This window comes from Chionomys nivalis, chromosome 4, assembly GCF_950005125.1.
Source record: "Chionomys nivalis chromosome 4, mChiNiv1.1, whole genome shotgun sequence".
Classification (NCBI taxonomy): Eukaryota; Metazoa; Chordata; class Mammalia; order Rodentia; family Cricetidae; genus Chionomys; species Chionomys nivalis.
Window position 1 is genome coordinate 54687814 of NC_080089.1, and position 27715 is coordinate 54715528.

General features: G+C 36.5%; 1 protein-coding gene across 2 annotated transcripts in view; it reads right to left on the minus strand.

Moving 5' to 3' along the window:
• Positions 1-27715, minus strand: part of Scaper (S-phase cyclin A associated protein in the ER) — a 372041-nt gene that overhangs the window by 301358 nt on the left and 42968 nt on the right. Inside the window, exons 7-14 of one of the 2 annotated variants that reach the window (XM_057767374.1) lie at positions 25997-26113; positions 23023-23180; positions 12727-12986; positions 7449-7658; positions 2037-2207; positions 1325-1400; positions 706-823; positions 350-461 (exon numbers count right to left, since the gene is read on the minus strand). In XM_057767374.1, coding sequence (XP_057623357.1) covers positions 350-461; positions 706-823; positions 1325-1400; positions 2037-2207; positions 7449-7658; positions 12727-12986; positions 23023-23180; positions 25997-26113 — 1222 coding nt within the window. Of the gene's footprint in view, positions 1-349; positions 462-705; positions 824-1324; positions 1401-2036; positions 2208-7430; positions 7659-12726; positions 12987-23022; positions 23181-25996; positions 26114-27715 lie in introns of both variants that reach the window. The other variant, XM_057767371.1, reaches the window with a different exon arrangement.

Below are 27715 nucleotides of genomic sequence, written 5' to 3' on the forward strand. Positions count from 1 at the left end.
CAAATACTTTTTTAAAAAAAAAGCTAACCTTTTGGAAATGGAACTGCCTTAATATCCTACATCCATTTTTATAAGTCCCTTTAGTCTCAGAACAACAACAACAACAAAAATCTACTTGAGCTGGAAGATGGTGGCGCACACCTTTAATCCCAGCACCCGGGAGGCAGAGACAGGCAGATGTCTGTGAGTCTGAGGCCAGCCTGGTCTACAAAGCTCGTTTCAGGATTGCTAGGGTTGTTACACCAAGAAACCTTGTCTTGAAAAACAAAAAACAAAACAAAACAAAAAATCTACTTGAAAACAGACCAACTTATGGTTATCATTTCATTTTTAAAATGTAAAAGCTCACCCTTTCTAACAACTTTTGAAGCTTTAGTGTCTTCTCTTCACGTAGCTTTTCCCTTAACTGCTGAGCTTTCATGTGCTTCTCCTCATATTTCTTCTTAGATTCTGCGATAGTCCTATTAATATACAGACAAATGAACAAGAGACACATGTGGTCAATGACAAGACTAAATCAGAGATCTTTGGGCTTCAAAAATCTCAATGTATACAAGATTCATTTAAGCCTAGTACTTGTCAACTAGATAAATATGGAATGTCAAAATAAAAAATGCTGAAAAGACTCGTGGAACAATTCAATTTCAGGTAATAATCAAGATTTCTTACTATCAAGCATTTCAAGAGAATTTTCAAATACCAGACCTTTTACGAGATGGTGAAGAAAGTTTTTCATGCATGTGAATTCCGTGCCCTGGAAGTCTCGCTGGCTCTTCTTCCACAATATCCCCCCAGGATGTATTTTGACGCCAAGATTCACGAGCTAATGGGGGGGAGGGAGTAAAATAAAATTTGAAAAAAAGGTTTCTGTTTAGTCATGTACTTCTTTAAAGCTAACTTTGAGATTTCTTTTTTAAAATACACATGTGTGTATATGCACAAATAAGTAGATTGTAGGAAACTGTGGGTGCCATCCTCAGAAACCTTGTCTACTTTCTTTGATACAGGATTTCACAATGGCCTAGAGTTTAACAATTAAACAATGCTGCCTGGCCAGCAAGCCCAGATATATACCTGATTTCACTTCCCCTTGCTGGGTTCATGAACACATATAACCATGCCTGGCATTCTAACTTGGGATTTGAGAGCTGACCCCCACTGCACAACCTTTTAAGGCAATCGCTCTATTTACAAGCTGTCTCCACATAAACACGACTTGTAAAAGCATTTCTACCTCAAATTATTTTACCTAAAAATTGCATATAAAATGATCTAGTGTATCCCATTATGCCTACAAATACTCAGAGACATATACACACAATACCTTCATAATCTGCAAGAACATCATTCCAATCCATAGATATGCCACAGAAAGATAGACTCCCACTGCCCATGCTAGCCTAGAATGTAATAAAAATTGGAAAAAAATCTTTTACACATAATATTATAAACTTAAAAATGAACTACATATGAAATTCTTCTAACAACTTCTAATAAACTTCACTGAACCAACCAACCAAAACAAAACTATATCCCTTACACAGTCATAATCACCAAGTTAAAATACTCAGACTATATATTGTCATTCATAAGCACTTATATTTCAAAACAAGTAAACTAGTCTTACACAAAACATACTTTTGAATTCAAAATTATTTGGTAGTAATTATTAGAAAAAAATGAAATATAAAACTTATGGTTGTTTTATTTAACAAATCTCCTCCATCAACATATATACCCTGAGTATTTAGCAACAAAGCAATACATCATTTGCTATTAATTAGTAAGATAAAACAAAAATAATACATTCTTCTCTCCTTAGAAATTAAAGTCTGAGAAATATTAGGTTCTTAACTTCTGACAGATACAATTTCTTGATTTGTAAAATGAGAACGAGAACTTTCTACTTATCAATTGTATCATATATGAAAATACTTTCTAACAATGTTAAAAGAAAGATTTGCTGTTGCTTATTATTTAATCCACCACAATAAATTTTACTATTATTCAAGATTTTAAAACACTAAAAAGCTCACAGAAAAATCACTATCGTTGTCAGTCTCTATATTAATTTCATTGTTTTCTTCAGCTTCGATTTCTCTAGTTAACTGTTCTTCTTCAGCAATAGCACTGGCAATGGCTTCTTCATTGGCCTTCTCTAGACGATCTGCTAGCTCTTCTTTTTTAGCGAGAACTTCTGCCATGGACTATAACATTTTTAAAAACAAAAAATAGGACAGAATCAAAAAATATTAATGAATTTTTCTCTCTGATAATAAACTAAATACATATAGATATGAAAGTATATATACAAATATAGATATGAAAGTATATATACAAAATAAAAATGTTGACCTAGAATCAGAAAACGTGGATCCAATAAAAGCTCAAGCACACATTAGCAGTAGGACTTACAAGGTGCATAAAGCCAAGGCCTTACTTGTTGCTCCATGAAATGCAACAACAATACATTTCTGACCTTCTTTACCAGGCTTATGAGAAACTGTGAAGTTATGTAAGTAACAGATATTATCCAAGGAAAGTGGAAATTTCATCTTAATGCCCAAATCCAAAACAGCTGCAGATCAAATGTTTTCCTTTAAAATGAAACAAGGATAGTATGCTGTAATAGGAACATAAAAAGAATGCAGGCTATGGAGGTGATTGCATATTTTGAACATGTTTTTATAATCTAAAAATAAATATAATTAAACAATGACTAAGAATTATCTGTTAATAAGTACTATGAGTATCTCAGAATTTATACTATAAATCACTGAAATAATAAAAAAAGATTTATGCTTAATAAGCCAACAAAAGATATAAAACAGAATTTTAAAAAGCAAAAGATGGCAGGGGCAGAAGAAAGGGAATGAGGGGGAACTGGGGTTGGTATGTAAAATTAAAAATAAATTTTTTAAATAAAAAATCAAAAGATGGAACAATATACACAAGTCAAAGGTAAACAAATACTAAGCTGATAACTGTAAACAAATCGCAATACATGTAGTCTAAATATCACCAATTAATCAGTTAAGACTGTGAAACTGAATCAAAAGCAACACTCAACCATGCTTCTAATAAAAAACTAAAATAAAGATATAGATTAAAAGTAAATAATAATTTAAAAAACCTGACATAGGAAGCAAGAAGGACTGGAAGGAGCTGTTAGGAGTAAAGGTAGGGGAAATGATGTAATTATATTTTAATTTCAGAAAATTTTTTTAAAAAAAATGATATAGTTACATCAAAGCCAGATTTCAGAGCAAACTCTACCACCAGAACAAAGAAGGTCATTTCATAAAGGGACAATTTACCATGAATGCAAGCCTCTTAAAGTCTAATGAATTTGGCCGGGCAGTGGTGGCGCACGCCTTTAATCCCAGCACTTGGGAGGCAGAGGCAGGCGGATCTCTGTGAGTTCAAGACCAGCCTGGTCTACAAGAGCTAGTTCCAGGACAGACTCCAAAACCACAGAGAAACCCTGTCTCGAAAAACCAAAAAAAAAAAAAAAAAAAAAAAAAGTCTAATGAATTTAAGAGAGTTTCAAACTATACAAGGCAAAGCCTAAAGGGAAAAACAAAAGAGATCTAAGAACAACAACAAAAAACCCAGTAACTTCTTTAGAAAAAACCCTAGCAGTTCTCTAGATGATTAAGTATGAAGTTTATATAGCCTATCAGATTTAAAACTCCTAAAGTACAGTGGATAAATAAAAACATATAAATATCAAGACCTGTATGCAGATACTAAACTAGAAGCAACCCAGATGTCTATAAACAAATGAAGGAACAAACACTGCACTTGTGTACAAAAGAAGCCACTGCTCCTGCTGAAAAAGCAGTGCACTATCACGCACACCTCGTGGATGAACCTACAAACAGCTATTCTGCAAGAGATGCCAAACAAAGAGCATAGGCTTAATTTATACAAAAGTCTGAAAACACAAATTTAGACATAGTGAAAGATGGAGAAGAGGTTACAGGGGAAGAGGAAGATGGCAAAAGCAGGGCTGGAAGGAAGGCTGTGGAGAGAAGAGTGGGAACTTTGAGCAGCACTCACTGTGTTCAGGATCTCAGATATAGTGCTGGATTCAAAGGTATAAACACAAGGAAAAGTTGATCACTTTGCATACACTAAATATGCGAAGACTACTAAAAACCAGTTATAACTCAATATATTTATTTCAAACTGCAAAAACTTAAATGTCAGGGTTTAAGTAATGTGGAACAAAATCTACACATCTCTATTAGACTCCCCTTCCACATTCACTAAGAGGCTCCCTTCAAAACAAACCAAGAACAATAGCAAAACAAAACAAAACAAAAACTCACAAAGGAGTTTATGTCCCCAAGGAATAGAATGAGTTAGGAAGTTTAAAAACTATGACTGTGCATAAGACATTCGTCCTGGAAGCCTGAAGGTCCTACAGAAAGTAGCTGTTACTAATGTTTCACATAACATAAAAACAATACCTAAATTCCAAACATCAAAGTGTGTGAGTGTGTGTTTGAAAAACGTAAGTTAATACATAAATCCACTGTTTCCTCATTGTCTCACTCAATTTTATATTTATTGAAATATATTTATATTTGAAACATAAAAATCTGAAGATTCAAATCTTGTACCAGAATGACACAATGATTCAGTATTCATACACAACTTTGGACCAGGTAGTAAGATACAAATAATTTACTATCATTCTAATCAACTTTTCAAGAAAATTTGAAAATTCAATTCTAAAACGTTAGGATCAATAGAAATTAGGCTTCTAACAGATTATTATTATTATTATTATTATTATGTTAGCAAAGGTTGGCTTTTGTCTTTTCAAATGATTTTATCAGCATATAATCATTAGACACAATAATGGACTTTATTATGATATTTTATGTACATATATAATGCATCTTTTCAAGAATATTTTTATTAATTGAGAATTTCATAAAGTATATAAAATTCCCATGGCTACCTTCCATCTCTTCCCACTTAAGTAGGGATTTCTTTCATCTTCTTCTCCTTTTTCCTTTCGTATCAAGTTGAGTTTGGGTTGCCCAGCTAGTCTTGGAAATAGGGTCTACCCTATCAAGTGGCCAACCTCATTAAAGAAATGTGATCACATAACAAACAAAACAAAACCCCTGACTCTGCCTCTCCTAGAAGCTACCAAATGCCATAGCTCCCGAACTAGTGCTGGAATTTCAAGTCACCCCCCACACACCCTATGCTGGGATTTTAGTCTGGCTGGAGCTTGGACAATCTTGTGTATGCTGTCACAACTGTGATAAGTTCAATGCACAGTTGCCTTGCTGTGCATGGAGAATATTGTTTTCTTGATGTTACTGACTACCTCTGCTTCTTACAATCTTCACAAGGGCTGAGGGTCTCTGCAGAAAAGGTTGGCTTTTTTAAATTTTTTTTTAACATTAAGACTCAAACTAAGGGCCCTACACATGCCAAGCAAGTATGCTATTAGTCAGAGAGACTTCCAGTCAATTTCTGGTAATAGTTCTGTTAAGCAGGTGAATAGAAAGTATTTGGGTTTTGTTTTATTTTAAGTAGTTCTGTGACAATATACTGAGAAACAAAATAAAAATCAGTTTTCTCATCACTGCAAGAATCTGTTTCTGTTCACTTAAGAAACTATATGTGACGCTACAGAAGCAACCCACGAGAGCCTTCCCACAGTCAAATCACTAGATAGACAACTGTGCTTTCTGACTGCAGAAACTAAAAATATAATATGACAAACTTTAGATTTTAGGATAAATAATTACTTGTTTGATCCTAATTATGTGCAATTTTTAAGTTCATTACTAGAAGACACAAGAAAATTTAAACTAGCATGACCTTGTTAAAGGAAACAAAATTTATTTTTTGTTACTGCTATCATGTTCATTTCTTTTTTTTTTCACTTAAACATCCCATATCAATTTCCTACTACACTTGCAGATATCCTAAGTTATTAAATTTTAAAATAAATTATTATATACAATCACCTTTAAAACAATAAAATGAAGGACCCAGGAAATGGTTTATTTAGCAAAGTGCCTGCCACTCAAACATGAGGACCTGAGTTCAGGTGTCCACCATACATAAAATTCAGGCATAGAAGTACATCTCTGTACATACCTGGGAATAGAGGTGTGGACATGGAAGTGACGGAAACAAGCAGGTCCGTGGAGTTCACTGCCTAACTATTCTAGCCACCCTGGGAATAACAGGGTTAGTAATTCTCCCTGTCTCACTTAAGGAGGGGAGCAATAGAGGAAGACATACTGATACTCACTATCAGTCTCCACACATATCTGCATGCACAAACATGCCATGTACATACATATATCATATATATATTTACACAAAGGGAAAGTTTAAAATATGTATTCATATACGTATATATATGTACATATATCCTACATATATATTCACAAAGGAAAAGGTTAAAAGATAAAATTTGAATCATAATGTATCTCATGTTATATATGTGTCCACTTCTTTAAAAAGACAGTAAAGGAAAGCTGGCTGAGTGCTGCTGTGGACCAGCCTCACTGGTAATACTAAAATGAGAAACAGGAATAGATGAGCACATACTAGACAATCATACAAAAACATAAAACTACAGATGATCAATGTATTTTCAAAGATTTGAGACTAAAGATAAATAAATGTCATCTTAAAGACTAACTCCAGCTGGTTCTGAAGGCCCACTCCTGCGATCCAAGCACCTGACAGGTGTAAACACAATCAGGAGTTCAATGTCATCCTCAGCTACAAAACAAATTCAAAGCCATCTGACAGTACACGAAACCTTGACTAAAAAAACAAACCATAAACAAAGCAAAGACCAGCAGGCATCCTTTCCATCTATGGGAATGCTAGATATTGAAGAAAAATAGTCTTTTCTGGTACAGAGTTAGTTTTTTTTTTCTTTCTAGTTTTATCTATTTACTTATCTAATTATACTCTGTGTGTGCTTGTGTTTTTTTGTGTGTGTGTGTGTGTGTGTGTGAGCTTGGTTTTTTTGAGACAGGGTTTCTCTGTGTAGCTCGGGTTATTCTGGAACTTTCTCTGTAGACCAGGCTAGCCTTGAACTCAGAGAGATTCACTTGCCTCAGATTGCTGGGATTAAAGGTGTGCACCACCACTGCCCAGCTAGGTTTGATTTCTTAACCCTGAACTAAAATGCATTTAATCAAATCATATATAATCTGATTCTGAACCATTATATTACCATTTTTGTCCTGTACAAATCAGTAAGAATCTTAACTATAGGAAAATATTACTGTAAGAAAAATGTTGAAATGAATTGACATATAAAATACTATATAAAACCAGTTTTGTAAAATATAAGATTATATTTTAAGATCAATATTATTTAAATTTATGCCTTTTTAATATAGTTGTACAGAATTCTGATAAGTTATTCTTACCAAGTCAGCAGCACTCACATTTGAAATATCTGAAGGGTCTGTCTCGTTCACTAGTCCTGTTTTCTCTGCCAGAACTCTGTCTTTATCTGTTGGCAAAGCTGTGGTGACTTGTTGAGGAACAGCAAGGCACACTGCATCACTGTGAATGGCTCGTATTTCAGAAGTATTCACTGAACTGTCTTGACTACTACCAGAATTCTTGACATCATCAAATATACTCACTGTGAACTAAAAACACATACTTTTAGAATAACTCAGGGACAACTTTCAAATGTACCAAATATTACATTTTGTAAAAGCTAGTTCTGCTTAACCTATCAACTGTGAAGCAGCACTTACCTGTGCAATAGAAAATTCTCTCTTTCTCTGTGTGAAGCATAGCACAGCAGAAGGAAGAAACTATTCAGCTGCAGAAACTTTAATCTGCACGCTTACTATGTGCTGAGCATCAGTCTTTGGTATTCTAAGAAATGATGCCATAACAACTGCAATATTTCCTTTTAGTAGACCGGCTTTTACTTATTTTAACATTTATTTGTTATAAATGTCTGCATGTGTATACATGTACACACTTGTCACTGAGCCTGTGTGATCAGAGGACAACTTGCATGAGTGGATTCTCTACTTCTATTATGTGGGATCTGGATATTAAGCTTGGGTCACTGAACTTGGCAACAAGTACCTTTATTTGCTAAACCATCTAACCAGTCCTAGTAGGCTAATTTTTAATGAGCATTTCATATCTCTCACAAGGAAATCTAGTCACACTCATAATGCTAACTACTGTACTCATTTAACCAAAGGTACTATGCAGTTGGTTGTTTGTGAAGTGTCTAATATCAAATGGAAAGAGCCAGCATTCTAAAAATATCCTGAAATTATTTCTTACTAAAATATATTTTGGGGACGTTTACGTAAAAGTATAAAACTTGTCCTCTTAAAACATGATCTCACCAATTTTTGAGATTTTGAAAAAAAAAATTTAAAAAGACAACCTATAGAAGTCTCAAGGAAAAAAAAAAAGGTTGACCTAATAGAACACATCTAAAATACACAGATTAAATACCCAGATAAATACTTTAGATTTATATGTCCCCCACTCGCCCTTTAGAGTAACTTACACATGACCAACAAATGTTAAAATACAAAAAGACTGTAACATTGGCTTAGACCACCTACATATCCATTTTAAAATCTAATTTAGTAAATATAAACAAGTCTATTTTACATTCCAACAGATTTTTTTCAAACATTCCTTTATGTTACAATTATAATTTGGGTCAAAGAACTAAACCTAAATTAATGAATTTAATACTCATATCACCTTTAAATAAGCACTGATAAATACTATGGTGGCCATATAGTTCCCAGGTTAAGGAACTCTTTCTGAAAATATAAAACTTGGCCAAGTCATACAAGCTACTCTAGACATCCCACTCTTGGTCAGAACTAAGCATCCAAAGTATTGATTTTAATATAAACATCATATAAATTGGGTCACACTGTTTACAATGTTATCAGCATTATTAACCTGTCAGTCACCATGGTTTGTACTCTTCTTGGCAATATTTACATTAGCATTACTGATGTTCACAGCATACTTGACTGTTTATTATAGAACTAAGTTCTCAAACTATAACATCATGGTAATGTTTGAATTACTCAGAAATTCTTTGTATATACTACTCTTGAAATCTCAAAATTAAAATGTATATATTTCAATGCCCAAAAACTGTCATGAGTTTTCTTATCAGATTATAGTTTTAAGAAGACACATCAGTAAAATTCCTGATGATAGGTAAAATTAAAAAGTGACTTATTCCTAGGCATGATGACAAATGCTTAGAATCCCAGCACTGGGGCAGTAGGGGCAGAAAGAACATGGGGATCACAGGTTACATACACTGTGGACCCTATCTCAAAAGAGCAAGAATTGGGCATCGTGCCGCACACCTCTGATCCTAGCACTCAGGAGACAAAGGCATTGAACCTCTGTGAGTTCCAGAGCAGCCTAGTCCACATAGGAAGTCCCAGGCCCACCAAGGTTATGTAGTGAGACCCTGTTTGAAAATAAAAGGAAGGAAGAGAGGGAAGTAGGAAGGGAAGGGAAGAATGGAGAGAAGAAAGAAGAAAAGAAAAAGAGATGTAAAATGGGAGGAAAGGAAAAAAGAAGGGAGATTTCTTCACTAAGGATCTCCAAGCATTAGAGTTTCTTAAATTACATCTAATAAATATATACTGACAAATTTCTGCATGTCTAGGGCTTTTACATTTTGTCTCAAATTAGAACACTATGTAAGGTATCACTTGAAGAAGCTTGCAATCCCACAATGACATAAAAAAACACAGTGAAGAGTCTAGCACATCAAGGGTACTGTAACATTGGAGCTTTGTCATGGCCAGGACTGGTAGTGCATGTCTGTGGCTCTAAGTACTCAGAAGGCTGATAAAAGGATCACAAGTTCAAAATCAGCCTGGGTTACAAAGTGAAATCAAGGCGAACTTGAGCACTTAGGTAACACTATCTCAAAACAAAAAATTTTACAAAAAAAAGTTGCACATTGATAGAGTACTTGCCTGGCATGTGTATGACCACACAAGGTTTATTTGCCAATACCAAAAGAAAAAGAAAAAGAAAAAAGCAAGACCAGGAAGTTAAGGATTATTTCCAACAAGGAAAATACCTTTTGGGTGAAGATTAATTTAAACAGTAGATATTCTAAACAGAAAATATTATAATATAACTATTGTATAAATGATTTCTTTAGATCCTTTCTTCTGCTAACAAGGAATATATCATTGTTAATTTTACATAATAATTACAGCAAACAAACGAGAAATTGTATATAAATATCTAAAAAGTGTATGAGTTCTTAAGTCAAAGAGAAGAAATACTGGGAACCTTAACTACAAAAAGGATACTTAGGATTGATATTTGTAGACCATTAAAGCAGAATAATTTCAATATATCAATGTCATTTTTAAAAAAGATTTAATTATTTATTGCATATACAGTGTTCTGCCTGGAGTACAACTGCACGCCAGAAGAGGGCACCAGATCTCATTATAGATGATTGCGAGCCACCATGTGGTTGCTGGGAATTGAACTCAGGACCTCTAGAAGAACAGCCAGTGCTCTTAACCACTGAGCCATCTCTCCAACCCCTCAATATCATTTTTTAAATCACTAAACTCCAAATGAAGCAAGAGAACACCATCTGAGTCAATCAATAATAAATCTGGTCAAATTATAATCATTGTGGCATTACAGAAAGTCATTTATTTCTGTCATAAAGGAATAAAACAAACTGAACTGTAGGCAAAAAAAAATGAATAAAGAAAGAACACTGTTTACAAAGCAAAACAAAACAAAACAAAAATGGCAATGAGTTCTTCCAAACACTTCAAGTCATAAAAGCCTAAAAAAGATAAGGGACTGTCCCTAACGAAAACCAGTAAAGAAGCTGTGTATGGTGACTCGCACCTTTAATCTCAGCAACCTGGAGGCAGGGACAGGCACATCTCTCTAAGTTTGAGGCTGCCTTGTCCACAGAGCGAGTTCTAGGACAGCCAAGCCAAGGCTATACAGAGAAACTCTGTCAAAAGAATGGCTGGGGCGAGAGTGAAATGGGAGGAGGGGAGGAGGTGGAAATTTTTAATTAAATAATAAAAATTAAAAAAAAGAATGGCTGGGGGAGGGCAGGGTGGGAGGGAAAAGGTGATGGAGAAAAGACAGTAAAGAAACAAAACCAAAAGTACCATGAGATTCTAGATGAGATCCCAAATCAGTAGACAAATAATTCACAAAGATGATCAGTAGGGCCATGCATAATAACATATTCCTGAAGTTCCAGAACTAAGGAAAGTGAAACAGGACAATCATGGGTTTGAAGCCAGCCTGAGCTACACAGCAAGACTGTCTCAAATAAAAAGGCAAACAATAAGCCGGGCGGTGGTGGCGCACGCCTTTAATCCCAGCACTCGGGAGGCAGAGGTAGGCGGATCTCTGTGAGTTCGAGACCAGCCTGGTCTACAAGAGCTAGTTCCAGGACAGGCTCCAAAACCACAGAGAAACCCTGTCTCGAAAAACCAAAAAAAAAAAAAAAAAAAAAGACAAACAATAAAGGCAGTCAGTCATGGCAGGATATAACTGTAATGCCAACCCCAAAAGGCTGAAGCAGGAGAATAGTTAAATTCTAGGCCAGCCTGGGCTACAGAGTAAGACTCCCATCTTCATACTATAATCAAAGGGGTGAACAAGATGGCTCACATGATAAACTACACAAGCCTGATGATATGAGTTCAAAACCCCAAACTAAGAAGATAGAAGGAGAAAACCAACACTTCCAAGTTGTCCTCTGACCTCCAACCTCCACAGGTGCAACCTGACAAACACACACACACACACATAAGTACAATTTTAACAAACAAACAAAAAAAACCTAGGTCTTTAAAATTAAAACAAAATACTAAAAACTTAATACAATTGAGTGGTTGGAACCTCCAGCTTGCCTCTGCAATCTAGAAAGCCTGTCTCTCTCTCTCCAAACCCTGCCCACTCAGAGTTGCCAAACAAAGAAAAGGTGCCCAAAGCCTTGGTTCCACATGATTGGCAGCTACTGCAGCTTCCTCCTTTGAAGTTGCCAGTTGCCCAAATCCCTGCCTAAAGTGCTCCGTTTCTGACCATACTTGGGGGAAAACTCAGTTAGTGTTGATCACATCATCACTTCTGGCCTAACACCTATAAAGTTTCCCGACTTTCATCTGTGGGCACCACTTCTCAGGCCTCCATCTCTGAGACTGAAGAACCTGCCTGGGGGCTGCTTTGCTCAAGAAAACCTGTTGTTATACTTTTTCAATTTGGCTTGAACTGGCGTACTACATTGGCAGAAGAACCTATTATTGGGGATAGGGGTAGAAAACCTATTAACAATAAGAAAAATTTGAATACTGACCATAAATTAGATATTATATAAATGTTAAATTTACATAATTGCATAATATTGCTACATAAAAGAATACATCTGTTCTCAGAAGACGCATGCTATGGTACAAAACTAGATGACTTTGATGTTAGCACATTAACCTCAAGTATTTAGCAAAGTATAGAGAGACAGGCAGACAGAGGAAAAAAGAAATAACTTGGAATCTAAGTAGGGGAAGATTCACCCATCGAATCCTAAACTTCCCTTAAGCTCTCAATCTTAAAGATGAAGAGTGAAGTGGAGAGGATGAGACATCCCACCACACACAGCTGTCCTCGAAAACAGCAGTGAGGACTTTCAGAACACATTACCTGAGTTCTCTCAGCAAGAGGACGGTCAGAAGAATGTGGTGAGTCTTTGGACAGAGGTTCAACAACAGAAGGTCTGTCTTCAACAAGATCACCCTTCGGTGTCCTTTCTCCAGGTAAAAGGCACACATTTTCCTTATCACTGTCATCCTTTGACCTTAAAGTTTCTGTCACCAGTGAAGCCCGTGGCATCGCAGCTGTGGATCGGGGACGAACTGGCCTTCCTCTCTGAACAGTTTCCCATCCTTCAGCATCTTTCCGTTCTATGCAATTAAGGGACAAAAATAAATCAAATTTTCTTTAGATGGTAAAAATTTTGAGAAACCTATACAATAAAAATGTTTTCCAATCTAATTTCATTAATTTCTCCTATGCCGTTGTTTTTCCTAAAATATTTTAAGGTAAATTCTAGACATTATTGCACTTTTACTCAGTCTATTTTTAACAGAAAACATGTTTAATACTATTAGTATACCCAACAAAAGTAATAACACAATAAATTATATCAACTATATGCAATATTTAGATATAGGACAAATTAAAAGAGAAATCATAAAATGAGTAAGAACCACAGAGGAAGAAAAAACACTGAATAACAAAATTAAAAGAGTTTAACAAAAGATTTCACTTCCCAATTAATTTAACCAGTTCCCCTTCAAACCATGATGATCAATCACTTCATTCTTTAAAAGAAAGAAAAACATTACTGAAAACTTGGACCTAATCCATGAGTCCAGACGGCCAACACAAATACTGCCATATAATTAAACAACTGGTGCAAGTAAAAAATAGTATTTCAGAATAAAAACTATACCAAGGTCACTAGGAAACAAAAAATACTTACAAATTACATCTTCAATGAACCTCCAGTGAAAACTATATTGATAAATTATTCTCACAATAATGAATGTTTAAGAACAGCAAATCATGCATTAAACTGAGCCACACTAAACAGAATGTTGGAATAGAAGTATAAAAATTAAAATTAAAAACTAAAAACTAAAAATTACAATTCCTTTCACAATTTTATATGTATAAATTTTCCAGCAGTATAAATTTCATTAACAAAATTGCATTCAACTCACTTCAATACACTAACTGAAGGATAACTGAAATACCCCACCTTGTTGTGATGCATTACTTATCACAACATTTAGTTCACTAATGCTTGATTAGAATATTTATATTAGTGTCCAAGAGACAAACTTTCTGTAATTTCTATGTTAGGTCTTGATGTTAAGATTGTGCTAACATCATAAAATATGATCTTTCTTTCCCCCAGGATAAATTTTCATAGGCTTGATATTTTTATTTTAAAAGTCTAGAAGACTTTACGCATACAACCATCTTGACCTAGAATCTTATTTGTGAAAAAGTATTTCAGATTCACATTTTTAAGATACCTATAGAGTCCCTTTAAGTTTTTCTAATTTTTGTGCTGTAATTGTGAAGTTATAGTATAAGAATTTTGTTAATTTCTTATGATTTTCCAAATCTGAGGCGTAATACTGTTTTAATACCCTATTACTATCTTGTCAATCAATACTGGCATTCTCTATGACATTCCTTAGTTCTCTTTTTTCCTTCACCCAGATTATTAGTGTGGTCATTTTATTTATCTATCTGAAAAATACCTTTTAACTTTACAACTATCTATTTTTTTTTTAAGTTCCTTCGGCTTAACCTTTTCTTTTGCAAATTCAAAAGAAAGGGATTTTGGTTTTTCTTCTTTATCTCATAAGTTTTTAAGCATTCACCTTTATTCAATTCACTTTCTCAAATTTTCACTGAGATGTTCTTTCTGACATTATTCATAAATATCTTATAAAGATCCATGTAGAGGCCAGCCTGGTCTATAAGAGCTAGTTCCAGGACAAGAACCAAAAGCTATGGAGAAACCCTGTCTCAAAAAAATCCAAAAAAAAATCCAAAAAAAAAAAAATCCATGTAATAGTAACAAAATACATTTTATTTCTATTTTATAAAGTGTGTGTACATGTGCATGTATGGGGGCATCAGAGGCCAACTTTCAAGAATTGGTTCTCTCTTTCTACTATGTGGTTCACAGGTATCTAATTCAGGTCATCAGTACTGACAGCAAGTTCTTTACCTACTGAGCCATCTTACCAGCACACCCCACCTCTGAAATGATTTAAATCACCTGAAATTTCCTAAGACTTTCTAACAATACAGCATGTTTTAATTTTGGTAAATGTTCCATGTATGCAAGCATATGTATTTAGAGTTAAGAGTTCAGGCCATAAAAAAAAAGAATTTGAATGAAAATTGGCCTTTTTCTTGCCAAAAACAGCCATAAAAACTAGACAAAATATATAAATGAGCTGTTTAAAACACTGGAAAGCACCCAGCATAAGCATATCCTGAAAAACTACAATTCCTGAGTAAAGGGAATGGCAGCATCAGACCTACATTCACCTTAGTATTTTGACTGAAGACATTTGAAACTGGGAGTCCAATGAACTGGGTGCTAGCAAAAGCCTGCATTCCTGGATGGCTAAACAGGCATTAGAGGCCAGAGGCAAAGTCTTACAGAAAATGGGGGATACTACAGAGAAATAAGCAAAAGAAAAGAAAGGAAGGAAGGAAGGAAGGAAGGAAGGAAGGAAGGAAGGAAGGAAGGAAGGAAGGAAGGAAGGAAGGAAGGAAGGAAGGAAGGAAGGAAGGAAGAGAAGAAAAAAATCTGCATTCACTTTTCCCCAAGGTGCCTGACAACTCAGCTTTTTGTATACAAGGCAAGACTCCAAGAAAACAAGAGAGCAGCAGCTGGGATCTTAACAAGCTAAGCAAAAAGCAAAGCAACTGTACAAGACTGGAAAATAAAAACTGTAACTCAGGGATGTAGTGGGTTTTGTGAGGCTTTTCACTGGAAATCTCAAATGGAGTAATCAACCTAACACAATCTCAAACAAAACCCTGATAGGATTAGGAACACAGTACTCCACCTCTCTTATCATCTTTCCAGACAGAGGAGGAGAAAAGCCTATAATTCTGTGTGGATTTTGTGTGTGTGTATGTGTGTGTGTGTGTGTGTGTGTGAGAGAGAGAGAGAGAGAGAGAGAGAGAGACAGAGACAGAGAGACAGAGAGACAGAGAGACAGAGAGACAGAGACAGAGAGACAGAGAGAGAGAGAGAATATGCATGTAAACCAGAGATTGATTGCAGGTGTCTCCCTCAATTGTTCTCCACATTTGTCTTATTAGGTATGTTGTCTGTGCATGGTGCCCATAGCAATTCAGAGAACAAGTTTCAGGAGTCAGCACTCCTTCCACTGTGGGACCTAGAAACTGAACTCAGGTCATCAGGCTGACTGCTATCCAGGTTTTATAACTCTTCAATAGCCTTCTTATTGTGGCTAAAGCCACTACCTCTACATCACTTGTTAGTGTTGGGGCTGTTACCACCATGACAAGCACTGTCCCCTCCTCATATTACCAGCTTGGCCCACTGGTTATATAGCCTGGAGGGGCTGGGATATAAATGCAGAACTTTTATGTTTTTGCACCATTCACAGTACTGTTTCAACTTCCACACTGATCTCAAGTCTGGCATAAGGTCCAAATGGAGGCTTTGAATTACAACTGTCAGGGGCTTCTGTTGAAGGAAGAGGGTAATTTATTCTGTCACCTAGACCTTAGTGAGAATTGCTGCAGGTGAAAAGGTCACCAGCTGAGGCTGGTGCAAGTTGTCTGAAGAAGCCATGACCATGCAGGACCTTCTGAAATAGGAGTTACAGCTTGGGGTGTAGTGGTCCTTATAGCTAGAATAAAGCATTCGTGCATGGCAGATGATGGTTTGAAACAGCAGGCTGACTTCCAGGCAGTTTCTCCCTTTGCCCAGGGCTGTTTGTCAGCTGCACACTTGGGGCAGCATATATTAGAACAACTCGACAACTACCTCTCAGGAAGTTGAGTAATTGCTTCTAAACAGTTCAAGTTATTAAAAGGGGAAAACTTCAAGGAATAGCTGTATTAAGGAATTAACATTAAACCAGCATTCTTAACAGTGCTTAACAGAATCTTTTCCCTAGTGTGTTGAACATCATTTAACTTCCTATCAAATATTCTTTTTTTTTTATTTATTAAAGATTTCTGCCTCCTCCCCGCCACCGCCTCCCATTTCCCTCCCCCTCCCCCAATCAACTCCCCCTCCCTCAGCAGCCCGAAGAGCAGTCAGGGTTCCCTGCCTTGTGGGAAGTTCAATGATTTCCCACCTCCTTCTAGGTCTAGTAAGGTGAGCATCCAAACAGCCTAGGCTCCCACAAAGCCAGTACGTGCACTAGGATCAAAACCCAGTGCCATTGTTCTTGACTTCTCAGCAGCCCTCATTGTCCCCTATGTTCAGCGAGTCTGGTTTTATCCCATGCTTTTTTTAGACCCAGTCCAGCTGGCCTTGGTGAGTTCCCGATAGATCATCCCCATTGTTTCAGTGTGTGGGTGCACCCCTCGTGGTCCTGAGTTCCTTGCTTGTGCTCTCTCTCCTTCTGCTCCTGATTTGGACCTTGAGATTTCAGTTTGGTACTCCAATGTGGGTCTCTGTCTCTGTCTCCTTTCATCGCCTGATGAAGGTTAATATCCAGGAGGATAACTATATGTTTTTCTTTGGGTTCACCTTCTTATTTAGCTTCTCTAGAATCATGAATTATAGGCTCAATGTCCTTTATTTATGGCTAGCAACCCATTATGAGTGAGTACATCCCATGTTCCTCTTTTTGGGTCTGGCTCACCTCCCTTAGAATAGTGTTTTCTATTTCCGTCCATTTGTATGCAAAATTCAAGAAGTCATTGTTTTTTACCGCTGAGTAGTACTCTAATATGTATATATTCCATATTCTTCATCCATTCTTCCATTGAAGGGCATCTAGGTTGTTTCCAGGTTCTGGCTATTACAAACAATGCTGCTATGAACATATTTGAGCATATACTTTTGTTGTATGATAGGGCATCTCTTGGGTATATTCCCAAGAGTGGTATTGCTGGGTTCTGGGGTAAGTTGATCCCGAATTTCCTGAGAACTCGCCACACTGCTTTCCATAGTGGTTGCACAAGTTTGCATTCCCACCAGCAATGGATGAGTGTGACCCTTTCTCCACAACCTCTCCAGCAAAGGCTATCGTTGGTGTTTTTGATTTTAGCCATTCTGACAGGTCTATCAAATATTCTTAAGGACAATTGGATACAGCCCAGGATAACTTTTTTTTTAATAGAGAAAGCTATTAGGGAAAACAACCTTTTAAGAATTTGAAAATAAACAGAATATTAATGCCTCAAACATACAAATGGTTAATGGTTGAAGAGACAGTTTACTGTAAAGATTAGAAAATTGCATCTTCACGTAGAGATTGAGATTAACCACACAAAGAAGCACCAGTTTTAAGAAGTAGGGAAAAATTATATGGAAAAGTAAGGGGGAAGTCCGAGAGATGAAATCTACTAAAACCTACTTTAAAGACAGTGTGTATAATTCTGGTGTTTGGGTTTTTCTATTTTTTTTGTTTTGTTTTGTTCTGTTTTTTCAAGTACAGATAATTCAAAACAGCTGTGATAAGTGTGGAAAGAAAGGGATGACCAGCAGGTGAGAAGTGTGGGGACTGGGATGCAGATATCACCACTTACTCTATTTGGGTAGCATTTTTTAAATCTAATACTACATTTCCAAAATCCATCAATACTTCACGTAGGTTTAAAATATGTTATGTTTGCGAATTTCATATTTTTATAGAATGTGTTTTGGTTAAATCTACTCCTATTCTCGCTGCTCTAATTCTTCTCCTACCCATCTACCACTTTCCCGCCTAATTTCATGTGCTCTTTTGTCCACTTATAGTTAAAATAGGACATGACAAGGTCATTGCATGTGTTTACTCATAACAGCTGTGACTGTGTACACAAGATCAGAACAAGATAAAGAAAAGCACAGTCCCAGCATGGCTGGGAAGGAGTTGATGAAAACCACCCATAGTTGACATACCACTGGCAACTAATGAGAAAGAAAGCCATGTTTCTTCAGGAATGTGAACCCCAAGAGACAACCCATCCTTCAGCAGTCCTACACCCACAGAATCCACACATTTTTTTTTTTTTTTTGATTTTTCGAGACAGGGTTTCTCCGTAGCTTTTTGGTTTCTGTCCTGGAACTAGCTCCTCTAGACCAGGCTGGCCTCGAACTCACAGAGATCCACCTGCCTCTGCCTCCCGAGTGCCGGGATTAAAGGTGAGCGCCACCACCGCCCGGCCAGAATCCATATTTTTAATGATAAAAAATTATGAATATACTAGCTGGTTTCATAGTAGATTAGACATATAGAACAGAAGATCAGCAAGTTAGAATACATGTCCATCAGAGTCTCAATTTGGAGCAATGGTCTGAGCTCTTAAGGTCCAAATGAGGAGCAGAAGGAGGGAGAACATGAGCAAAAAATCAGGACCACGAGGGATGCACCCACCCACTGTGACAGTGGAACTGATTTATTGGGAGCCCACCAAGGCCAGCTGGTCTGGGACTGAATAAGCATGGGTTGATTCCGGACTCTCTGAGCATGGCGGTCAATGAAGACTGATGAGAAGCCAAGGACAATGGCACTAGGTTTCGATCCTAATACATGAACTGGCTTTGTGGGAGCTTAGCCTGTTTGGACGCTCACCTTTCTGGACGTAGATAGAAGGACCTTGGTCTTCCCGCAGGGCAGGGAATTTGGACTGCTCTTCAGTATCGAGAGGGAGGGGGAATGGAGTGGGGGGAGGAGAAGAGGAGTGGGGATAGGGGGAGGGAAGTGGGGGGAGGGCAATATTTGGGAGGAGGGGAGGGAAATGGGAAATGGGGAGCAGGTGGAAATTTTAATTAAAAAAGAATAAAAATAAATAAATAAGTAAAAAAAAAAAAAAGAATACATGTCCATATCAAGAATTCAGACTGAAGTACAGAAGCAAAAAGAAAAGTGAGGAATGCATACACTTTGTTAAACATGTAACTGTGCCAAATTTGCTAGACATTTAACCTTCAATATCTTTACTGATTTTGTTTATGTACACACTCAGCTACTGCCACAAGCATGCTATGTCAGAAATAGAGGAACATATTTGTGTCTTTTCACAATGTCAGAATTTATTGAGTAACAATAAATTCACAAGTTAGGGTAGTTCAATTGGCAGGAATTTTCCTGACAGCTCTCACTTTCTTTGATAGTCCTGACTGAGTCAAACAGATTTTTAATTCCAATTTTAATTACTAATATGAACTCTCAGGTCACACATTACACATCACACAACAAAGCTACCTATCTGTATATAAATATGTAAGTTACAAAATGGCTCAAAAGGGATAAGAAGCAAGGGATTTTATGAAGTTCAAAGAGGCCTGAGAAACTAAAATTAGAAAACAAATAGGAATAAAAAGGATTCTGTGCCAGGAAGGTTAACAAGGCAAAATGAGCGGCAGAAGCAGAGGGAAGGGCTGCTGTAGCTACAAATCAGAGCCGACCTGCAGAGCTCAGCACACCTGCTGAGACAAAAGGCATACTGCATTCAGACAAAAAAAGTACATAGAAGCATGGCAAGCCCAGATAGTGAACAGGATGTCTTGATTTGGTCCAGTATTTTCTCATTGTACCCATATTCTTCCATTTTTGGAATGGTAATGTATATTCTGTATCATTGCTGGAAGTATATAATTTGCTTTTTGATTTTTACAGAGGTTACAACTGGTACTACTTTGAGTCTCAGAACAGACTTGAACTCTGTTGAGACTGTGAAAGACTAGGGGGACTTCTCAAGTTGGACTAAACGCATTTTTGCATTATGTTATGGCCACAAGACAATGGATATCAGGGAGTAGAATGTGATGGTTTGAATGAGATGTCACCTATATCTCAGTATTTGAATACCTGGTCCCTGTTTGGTAGCTGTTTTAGGAGAACTTGAATCCAACCCCTACCATTCATGCAAAAAGCTGGGGATGGTAGCATTAGGCTGCAATCCCAAAGCTATGAGACAAAGACAGGAAGATCTCAGGAAATGGATGACCAGACAATTTAGCCAACTGGTGAACTCTTAAGTTCAGTGAGAGCCCCTGTCTCAAACAATAAAGTAGAGATCAATAGGAACACACCTGACATCAACTTTGACCTCCGAAAGATAAAAGAGACAGGAAGAAAGACAGAGAGGGAAGGAGGGGAGAAGAGAAGGCAAGAGAAGGGGAGGAGAGGAAAGAAAAAAGAGAAAGAAAGAAAATTCAGCAGTGTAGTCATCCTCTACTTTGTATTTTGTGTTATCAACATTCATTCTGCTGTATCCCAAACCCCACAGTCATAATGCTTACACAGTCGACACTCCTGACTTGTTTACATTTATTCCTTCTGGGTCTCCTTATTGTTTTAGGTGTCCATCTGAAATCATTTTCCATCCATCCCAAAAGCTATCTACAGCAATTGAACACAGACCTGCTGTTTACAACTTTCTGAAACTTTTCCCTGAAAACACTTTTATTTTAACTTGGTAACATACATTTTCTTGGCTATGTCTCTAGCATTCTAAACATATTCTCCACTGTACTTAGCATCCATAGTTCCTCTTATAAAGTCAGCTACCTGCTGATTTTCCTTTTTGAAAATGGCAATTGTGTCCTCTAACCACTTATAGAGATTTTTCTGTTTCTTCAAATTTCAGTACTTTTATTATATTGTATTTAGAGGAAATTTATTTTATATTTTCCTGCTTGGGCCTGAGAGGATTCCTTAAGTCTAACAATTTATTTTAGCAGTTTGGAAATTTGACATCATTTCTAATGCTGCTTTATAAAATCTCTACACCTTTTCATGGATTTCATGTATGTCCCCTCATGTTCTTCTCTTCATTTCTTTCCTTTTTTGTCTCTCTGGTCTCTCTGGGCTAGCCTTGATATTTTATGTTGTTTTCAGAGTCACCATATCGCTAAAGTCCTCAAATGTTTTCCATTGCTGCTGCTGAGATAAGGTTTCATTAGGTAGCTCAGAGTAGACTGGACCTGTTATCAAGTTCAGACTCGTCTCAAACTCATGATCCTCCTATCTCATTCTCCTGGGGTGCATGATACCATACCTAGCTAATTTTAAATTTCTTAATACTATTATTTTCTGAATTCTTCATTTTCAGAGCACTGTGATCTTTTTTTTTAAAGTCTGTAGCAGTTGCTGTCATCCTGATACTATCATCATTGTGATGTGGGATTCCCCTCTGTATGCTGTGAATACCATTGGTTAATAAAGAAACTGCCTTGGCCTGTTGATAGGGCAGAGTAAAACTAGGCATGGAAAATTAAACTGAATGCTAGGAGAAAGAAGGCGGAGTCAGTGAGATGCCATGTAGCCGCTGCAGGGAGCAGATGTGCCAGAACTTTACCCAGTGAGCCACAGCTTCACGGTGGTACACAGATTAATGGAGATGAGTTAATTTAAGATATGAGTTAGCCAGAAATATGCTTAAGATATTGGCTAAACATTATTGCAAATAATATGGTTTCTGTGCAATTATTTTGGGGCTGAGCAGTTGGGAACAAACAAGCAGCCTTTCTACAACACCTTTGGCTCTCTGTACTATTTTTTTTTTCCTAGTAGTAACTGGGTCTGAGAATGTAAGCTTTCTTGAGATCTTCCATGTTTAACAGCATACTAATCTCTTCTCAGTTTTAATGGGCAATTTAGTTAGCCATCATCTCTAGAATAGAAATTAATTCTCTTTCAGAATTTTGATAATTATAAAAATTTATTTGCAGCTTCTAGATATTAAATTGATGGGGCCAACCAATCTTAGATTTTTTTTTCCCTCTAAAACTGTGGGCTAAATAAACCTCTTTTGCTTAGAAAATACACACCCTCTGATACTATACTATAGCAACAAAAAAGAAAATAGAACCCTTGCCTACTGCCAATTTGCTACAAGTTTGCTTGTACAATGAAATCAAGGACAATATACTGGATAAAAGGAAGGAATAATATTTAAAATGAGTCAAAATAACTGAAATCAAAGTGAAAAAAATAAATTAAATACATTCAGTACCAAAAAAGAAATGCCCAAAATTCAATTTAGGGTGTCCTATATATGCTAGGGAAGCACTTTAACAATGAATTACTGCATTTCATGATTTTAACTAACAGAGATCAAAATGACATAGGTAAGACTAAAATGTAAATATAAAAATATATTAGGGCCAAGTATTTTAAAGTATAAATATCCCTTTTAACTACAGGCCGTCAAAACAGGAATAAATAAAAATCTAAAAAAAACTGTTAACTGAAAATCACTTGCCATTTTTGCGGGAAGTCTTTTGCACTGTTGTTGGTGCACAGGCTTGAGCAGGTGTTACATCAGATGTGGCAGAGCCAGTATGATGAGCCTTTACCTTGTCGGCCCAGCTGCCACCTGTAGGAGCCAGACATGGGGCAGTTACTGTGCCAGGTAAACTCCTATTGAGAAAAATAATCACAAGTAATAAATTAAATATCAAAGTAAAAATTGTGAAATCATAACATTACTATTACTAGTTTTTATTAATAACAATGTGTGTTAACAAGTCATTCTTGATTCAGGCTAAAATTGTTTCTTCTTTGTATATATTTCTTTCATCAATTGCAAACACGATGCTTCATTGGCAATATTCAATTTTGGTTCCTTGAAATTGAGTAGCATTATTATCTAAAGTTATTTTTCCTGAATCTTCACACTATCCTATCCACTCCTTCTACAGGCTCTTTAATAGCTCACATTTATTTAAAAAAAAAAAATCTGCTACTAGCTAAGCCTGGAATTCTTTTCCTTCGCTAATTAAAGAATTATGCCACAGTGGAAGTAAATTTATTGGTAAGCATTACAGATCCCTCAGGTCTGAGGAGGCCCCAGGGCTGTGAGACCACAAAAGAACGCAGGTTTTTCTTGGGTTCAAGTACAGCCTAACAGTGACATCCTTCCACTCTTATATTGACCCAAAGGTGTTCATTCACTTCTCTGTCACCAAAATTAGGTCCCTATCTTGGTGCACTGACATGGAAACAGTACTGCTGGCTAGTTGGGATTAGGGTTGCTCCCAAGCCCCTTTCATCTGTGGTGAAACAGGCAAAGAGAACTCATTGCAAGTAAGGAGACATCACCTTCTTTCCCTCCCACCTTTTCCCTTCCCTGAGGCTATGGCTTTGAAGATTTCCAAAATCTTAGTGTTTTGTTCTTTTGATTTTCAGAAAAAGTAGCTCTGTAGTATAATATATACTCAATGGTTTACTTACTATTTAAATTTTGAGTTAAAATAATGAACAAAACCCAAGCTTTATAACTATATTTCAGTTTGTAAAACACAACTCAAGCAGCATGAGATGTAGGTGGGTACTAAGGGCAGCCAATGAACCATATCAGAAAGTAAAAAGAAGCAATGCATTTATACAAGGATAATGAATAGGATCACACAGAGAACAGCATAAGAACTTCATGCACATAGGCAGTGCCATGGATAATACTGTCAACTTGACAGGATCTAGAATTACCTAGTAGACAACCCTCTGGTCATGTCTATGAGGGAGTTTCTAGACAGAATTAATGAGGGTAGAAGACCCATCCAAATGAAGGCAGAACCACTGCATGGGGTAGGGTTCCAGATGGAACAAAAAAAGAGAAAATAAGCATGTATTAATCTCTCTCTCTCTCTCTCTCTCTCTCTCTCTCTCTCTCTCTCTCTCTCTCTCTCCTTTCTCTCTCTCTGTTTCATGACTGCAGACATGTTGAGATCAACACTTCATATTCCCTGTCATGATAAATTGTGTCCTATCCAACTATAAGCCCAAGTAAATCCTTCAAAGCTCCCCTAAGTTGCTTTTGCCAGGTATTTGATAATGGCCATGAGAAAGGTAATTGATGCATGAATTAAAAGTCTCCAGAATTAAAATAAATCTGTGTTATAAAATTCTTGGAAAGAGATTAATGAACTTCAGTAAAGAACAAGTTCGCTTGGTAACACTCTTTTGTCTGGGAGATTGTATTTTGGTTGTTTGCTAGCTATCTTTTCCCACCTGCCAAGGTCCAAGTATGACAGGATTCTTAAAGCCCATTAACATTCACCAAAGGAAACACAATCTAAGAACCTCATAAGAGGGACTGAAAGCAAAAGTCTAATTCTACTGAGCAAAGAATCAGCTTTTACTAAATGCCAGATACAGTGTTAGGATCCTCAAGATATACAGATATGTCAAAGATCTTGCTTCAAAGATGATAACGGCAGAGAAAACAGATACTAAAAATTATAATGCTGGGGAAACAGTCTAAATTGCTAAAGTGTTCACCATGCAATCATGAGGACTCTTCACATACATGTGCAACTTCACTCTAGCTCAGTGGTTCACACCCTGGGGTGCTCGACTCTTTTTGAGATAAAACAACCCTTTCATAGGGGTCAAATATCAAATACCCTGCATGTCAGATAGCAACAAAAATAACTACTGTATGATTTGGGGTCACTACAACATAAGGAACTGTATTAAAGAATCACAGCATTAGGAAGGTTGAAAACCGCTGCTTTAATATAATCAGTCTTACCCAGCAACAACCCTGAGAGCCACAATAGTTACCTGCCTGCAGTATGTGCCCACTGCATTTTTTTTTTATTTTACTCTGACAATTTCAAGCATATATACAATGTAGAAAAAAATGATACCAGTAGCCTTGGTCATTCATTCCTCCCCTCTCTGGCTTCCAACTTTCATGAAGAACATACAAGAATACAAACTTATGAAATGAAAAGAAACTGTCCAGCATAACTAGTTCTTCATCATTGTGCCTATAGAAAAGAACCTATAATATCTGAGCTCAGGAAAAAAAGAAAAAAAACATCCAATGTGTAATGTTCTTACTGGAACGCTTTTTGAGTCCTCTTAGGTAAAAGAGAAGACACACAGATAAAACTTCCCTGGATGTCAAAGGACTAGGCTATCAAGTATATAGGCTTTTGTTCTTACCTTCTGTCAATCTGTGAGTAATAAAGTCACCTTTCCAGATTTTTGTGCATATGCTTTGTTTTACAAATCTCATACTCTAGTAACTTTCTCTCAGATATAGGAATCTGAGCAGAAATTGGTGAGCCCTTCCCTGGAAATGATGCATGATTTCTCCTACATGGGGTTGGTACTATGAATATTTTTCTCATGAAATACTGGGTTTATAATACTATGAGTATTTTTCAAATACATACATATATAAACATGGGTTTATAATACTATGTATCTTTTTTAAATCATCTCACCCAAAATTTAAGCTTCTTCTTGCAGTTGATGCTACATTCATTCTATCTGTTGATGGGCTTGGAATCACATGGCGTCCTGGAGACATCTTCTTTACTTCCCATGCCAGTGAGGTTGGTCTGACAATTGAGAACATAAAGTAGATTACTTTAACAACAAAAAGAAATGGGGAAACAAACAAATTTTTCCTTTTGGCTGTTAATGAGCAAAAACATGGTCAAAGCCTGCAACCCTGATTACCAGAACGGTTCTATACTAACAAGTGAGCAATTCCTGATGGTTCACAATACAGGATTTTCTAAACAGTCAAACAACAGCAAGCACTACTTCTTTCAAAAGGGTCATGGGATTATAAAATACAGAGATGCACTGTTTATTTGCTTGTTGAATTTCGTCAGGTTTTTTTTTTTTTCGGGATCAAATGAGATGATCATGTGGGGTTTTTTTCTTCTTTCAACTTGTTTATATAGTGAACTACATTGACAAATTTTCATATGTTGAGCCATCATCTCTGTGATGAAGCCTACTTGATAATGGTGGATAATTTTTCTGATGTGTTCCTGAATTTGTTTTGTCAGTATTTTATAGAGTATTTTTGCATCGATTTTCATGAGGGAGATTGGTCTGTAATTCTTTGTTGCATTTTTATGTCATCTGTGTTTCAGGGTAACTGTACCCTCATAAAAAGAGCTCAGTAATGTTCCTTCTGTTTCTATTGTGTGGAACAATTTGAGGAGTATTGGTATTAGGGTTTCTCTGAAATTCTGCTAGAATTCTGGGCTGAAAACATCTGGCCCTGGGTGTTTTTTTTTGGGGGGGGGGGCGGGTTTGGGAAACTTTTGATGACTGTTTCTATTTCCTTAGGGATTGTAGGTCTATTTAATTTATCTGGTCTTGAATTAATTTTGGTATATGGTATTTATCCAGGAAACTGTCGAGTTCCTTTAAATTTTCCAATTTAGTGGAGTACAGATTTTTGAAGTATGACCTGATGAGTCTCTGGATTTCTTCCATGTCCGTTACTCTGTTCCCCTTTTCATTTCTGATTTTATTAATTCAGATATTCTCTCTCTGCCTTTTGGTTAGTTTGGATAAAGGTTTGTTTATCTTGTTGATTTTTTTTTTTTGAAGAACCAACTCTTGTCTCACTGATTCTTTGTATTGTTTTCTTTGTTTCTGTTTTATTGATTTCAGCTCTCAATTTGATTATTTCCTGGCATCTACTTCTCCTGGATGAGTTTGCTTCTTTTTGTTCTAGAACTTTTCAGTGTTCTGTTAATTCATGAGTGTTAGATTGCTCCAGCTTCTTTATATGTGCTACGAACTTTCCTCTTAGCACTACTTTCGTTGTGTTCCATAAGTCTGCATATGCTGTGCTGTCATTTTCATTGAATTTTAAGAAGTCTTTAATTTCTTTTTTTATTTCTTCCTTGCCCCAGTGGTAAGTCAGTTGAGCACTGTTCAATTTCCATGAGTTTGTGGGTTTTCTGTAATCAGTATTGTTGAATTCTAACTTTAAGCCACAGTGATCTGATAAAAAGCAGGGGACTATTCCAAATTTTTTGTATCTGTTAAGGTTTGTTTTGTTACCTAATATGTAGTCAGTTTTAGAGATGGTTCCATGAGGTGCTGAGAAGAAAGTATATTCTTTTGTGTTTGGATGGAATGTTCTACAGATGTCCATTAAGTCCATTTGAGTCATAAAATCTGTTGGTTCTTTA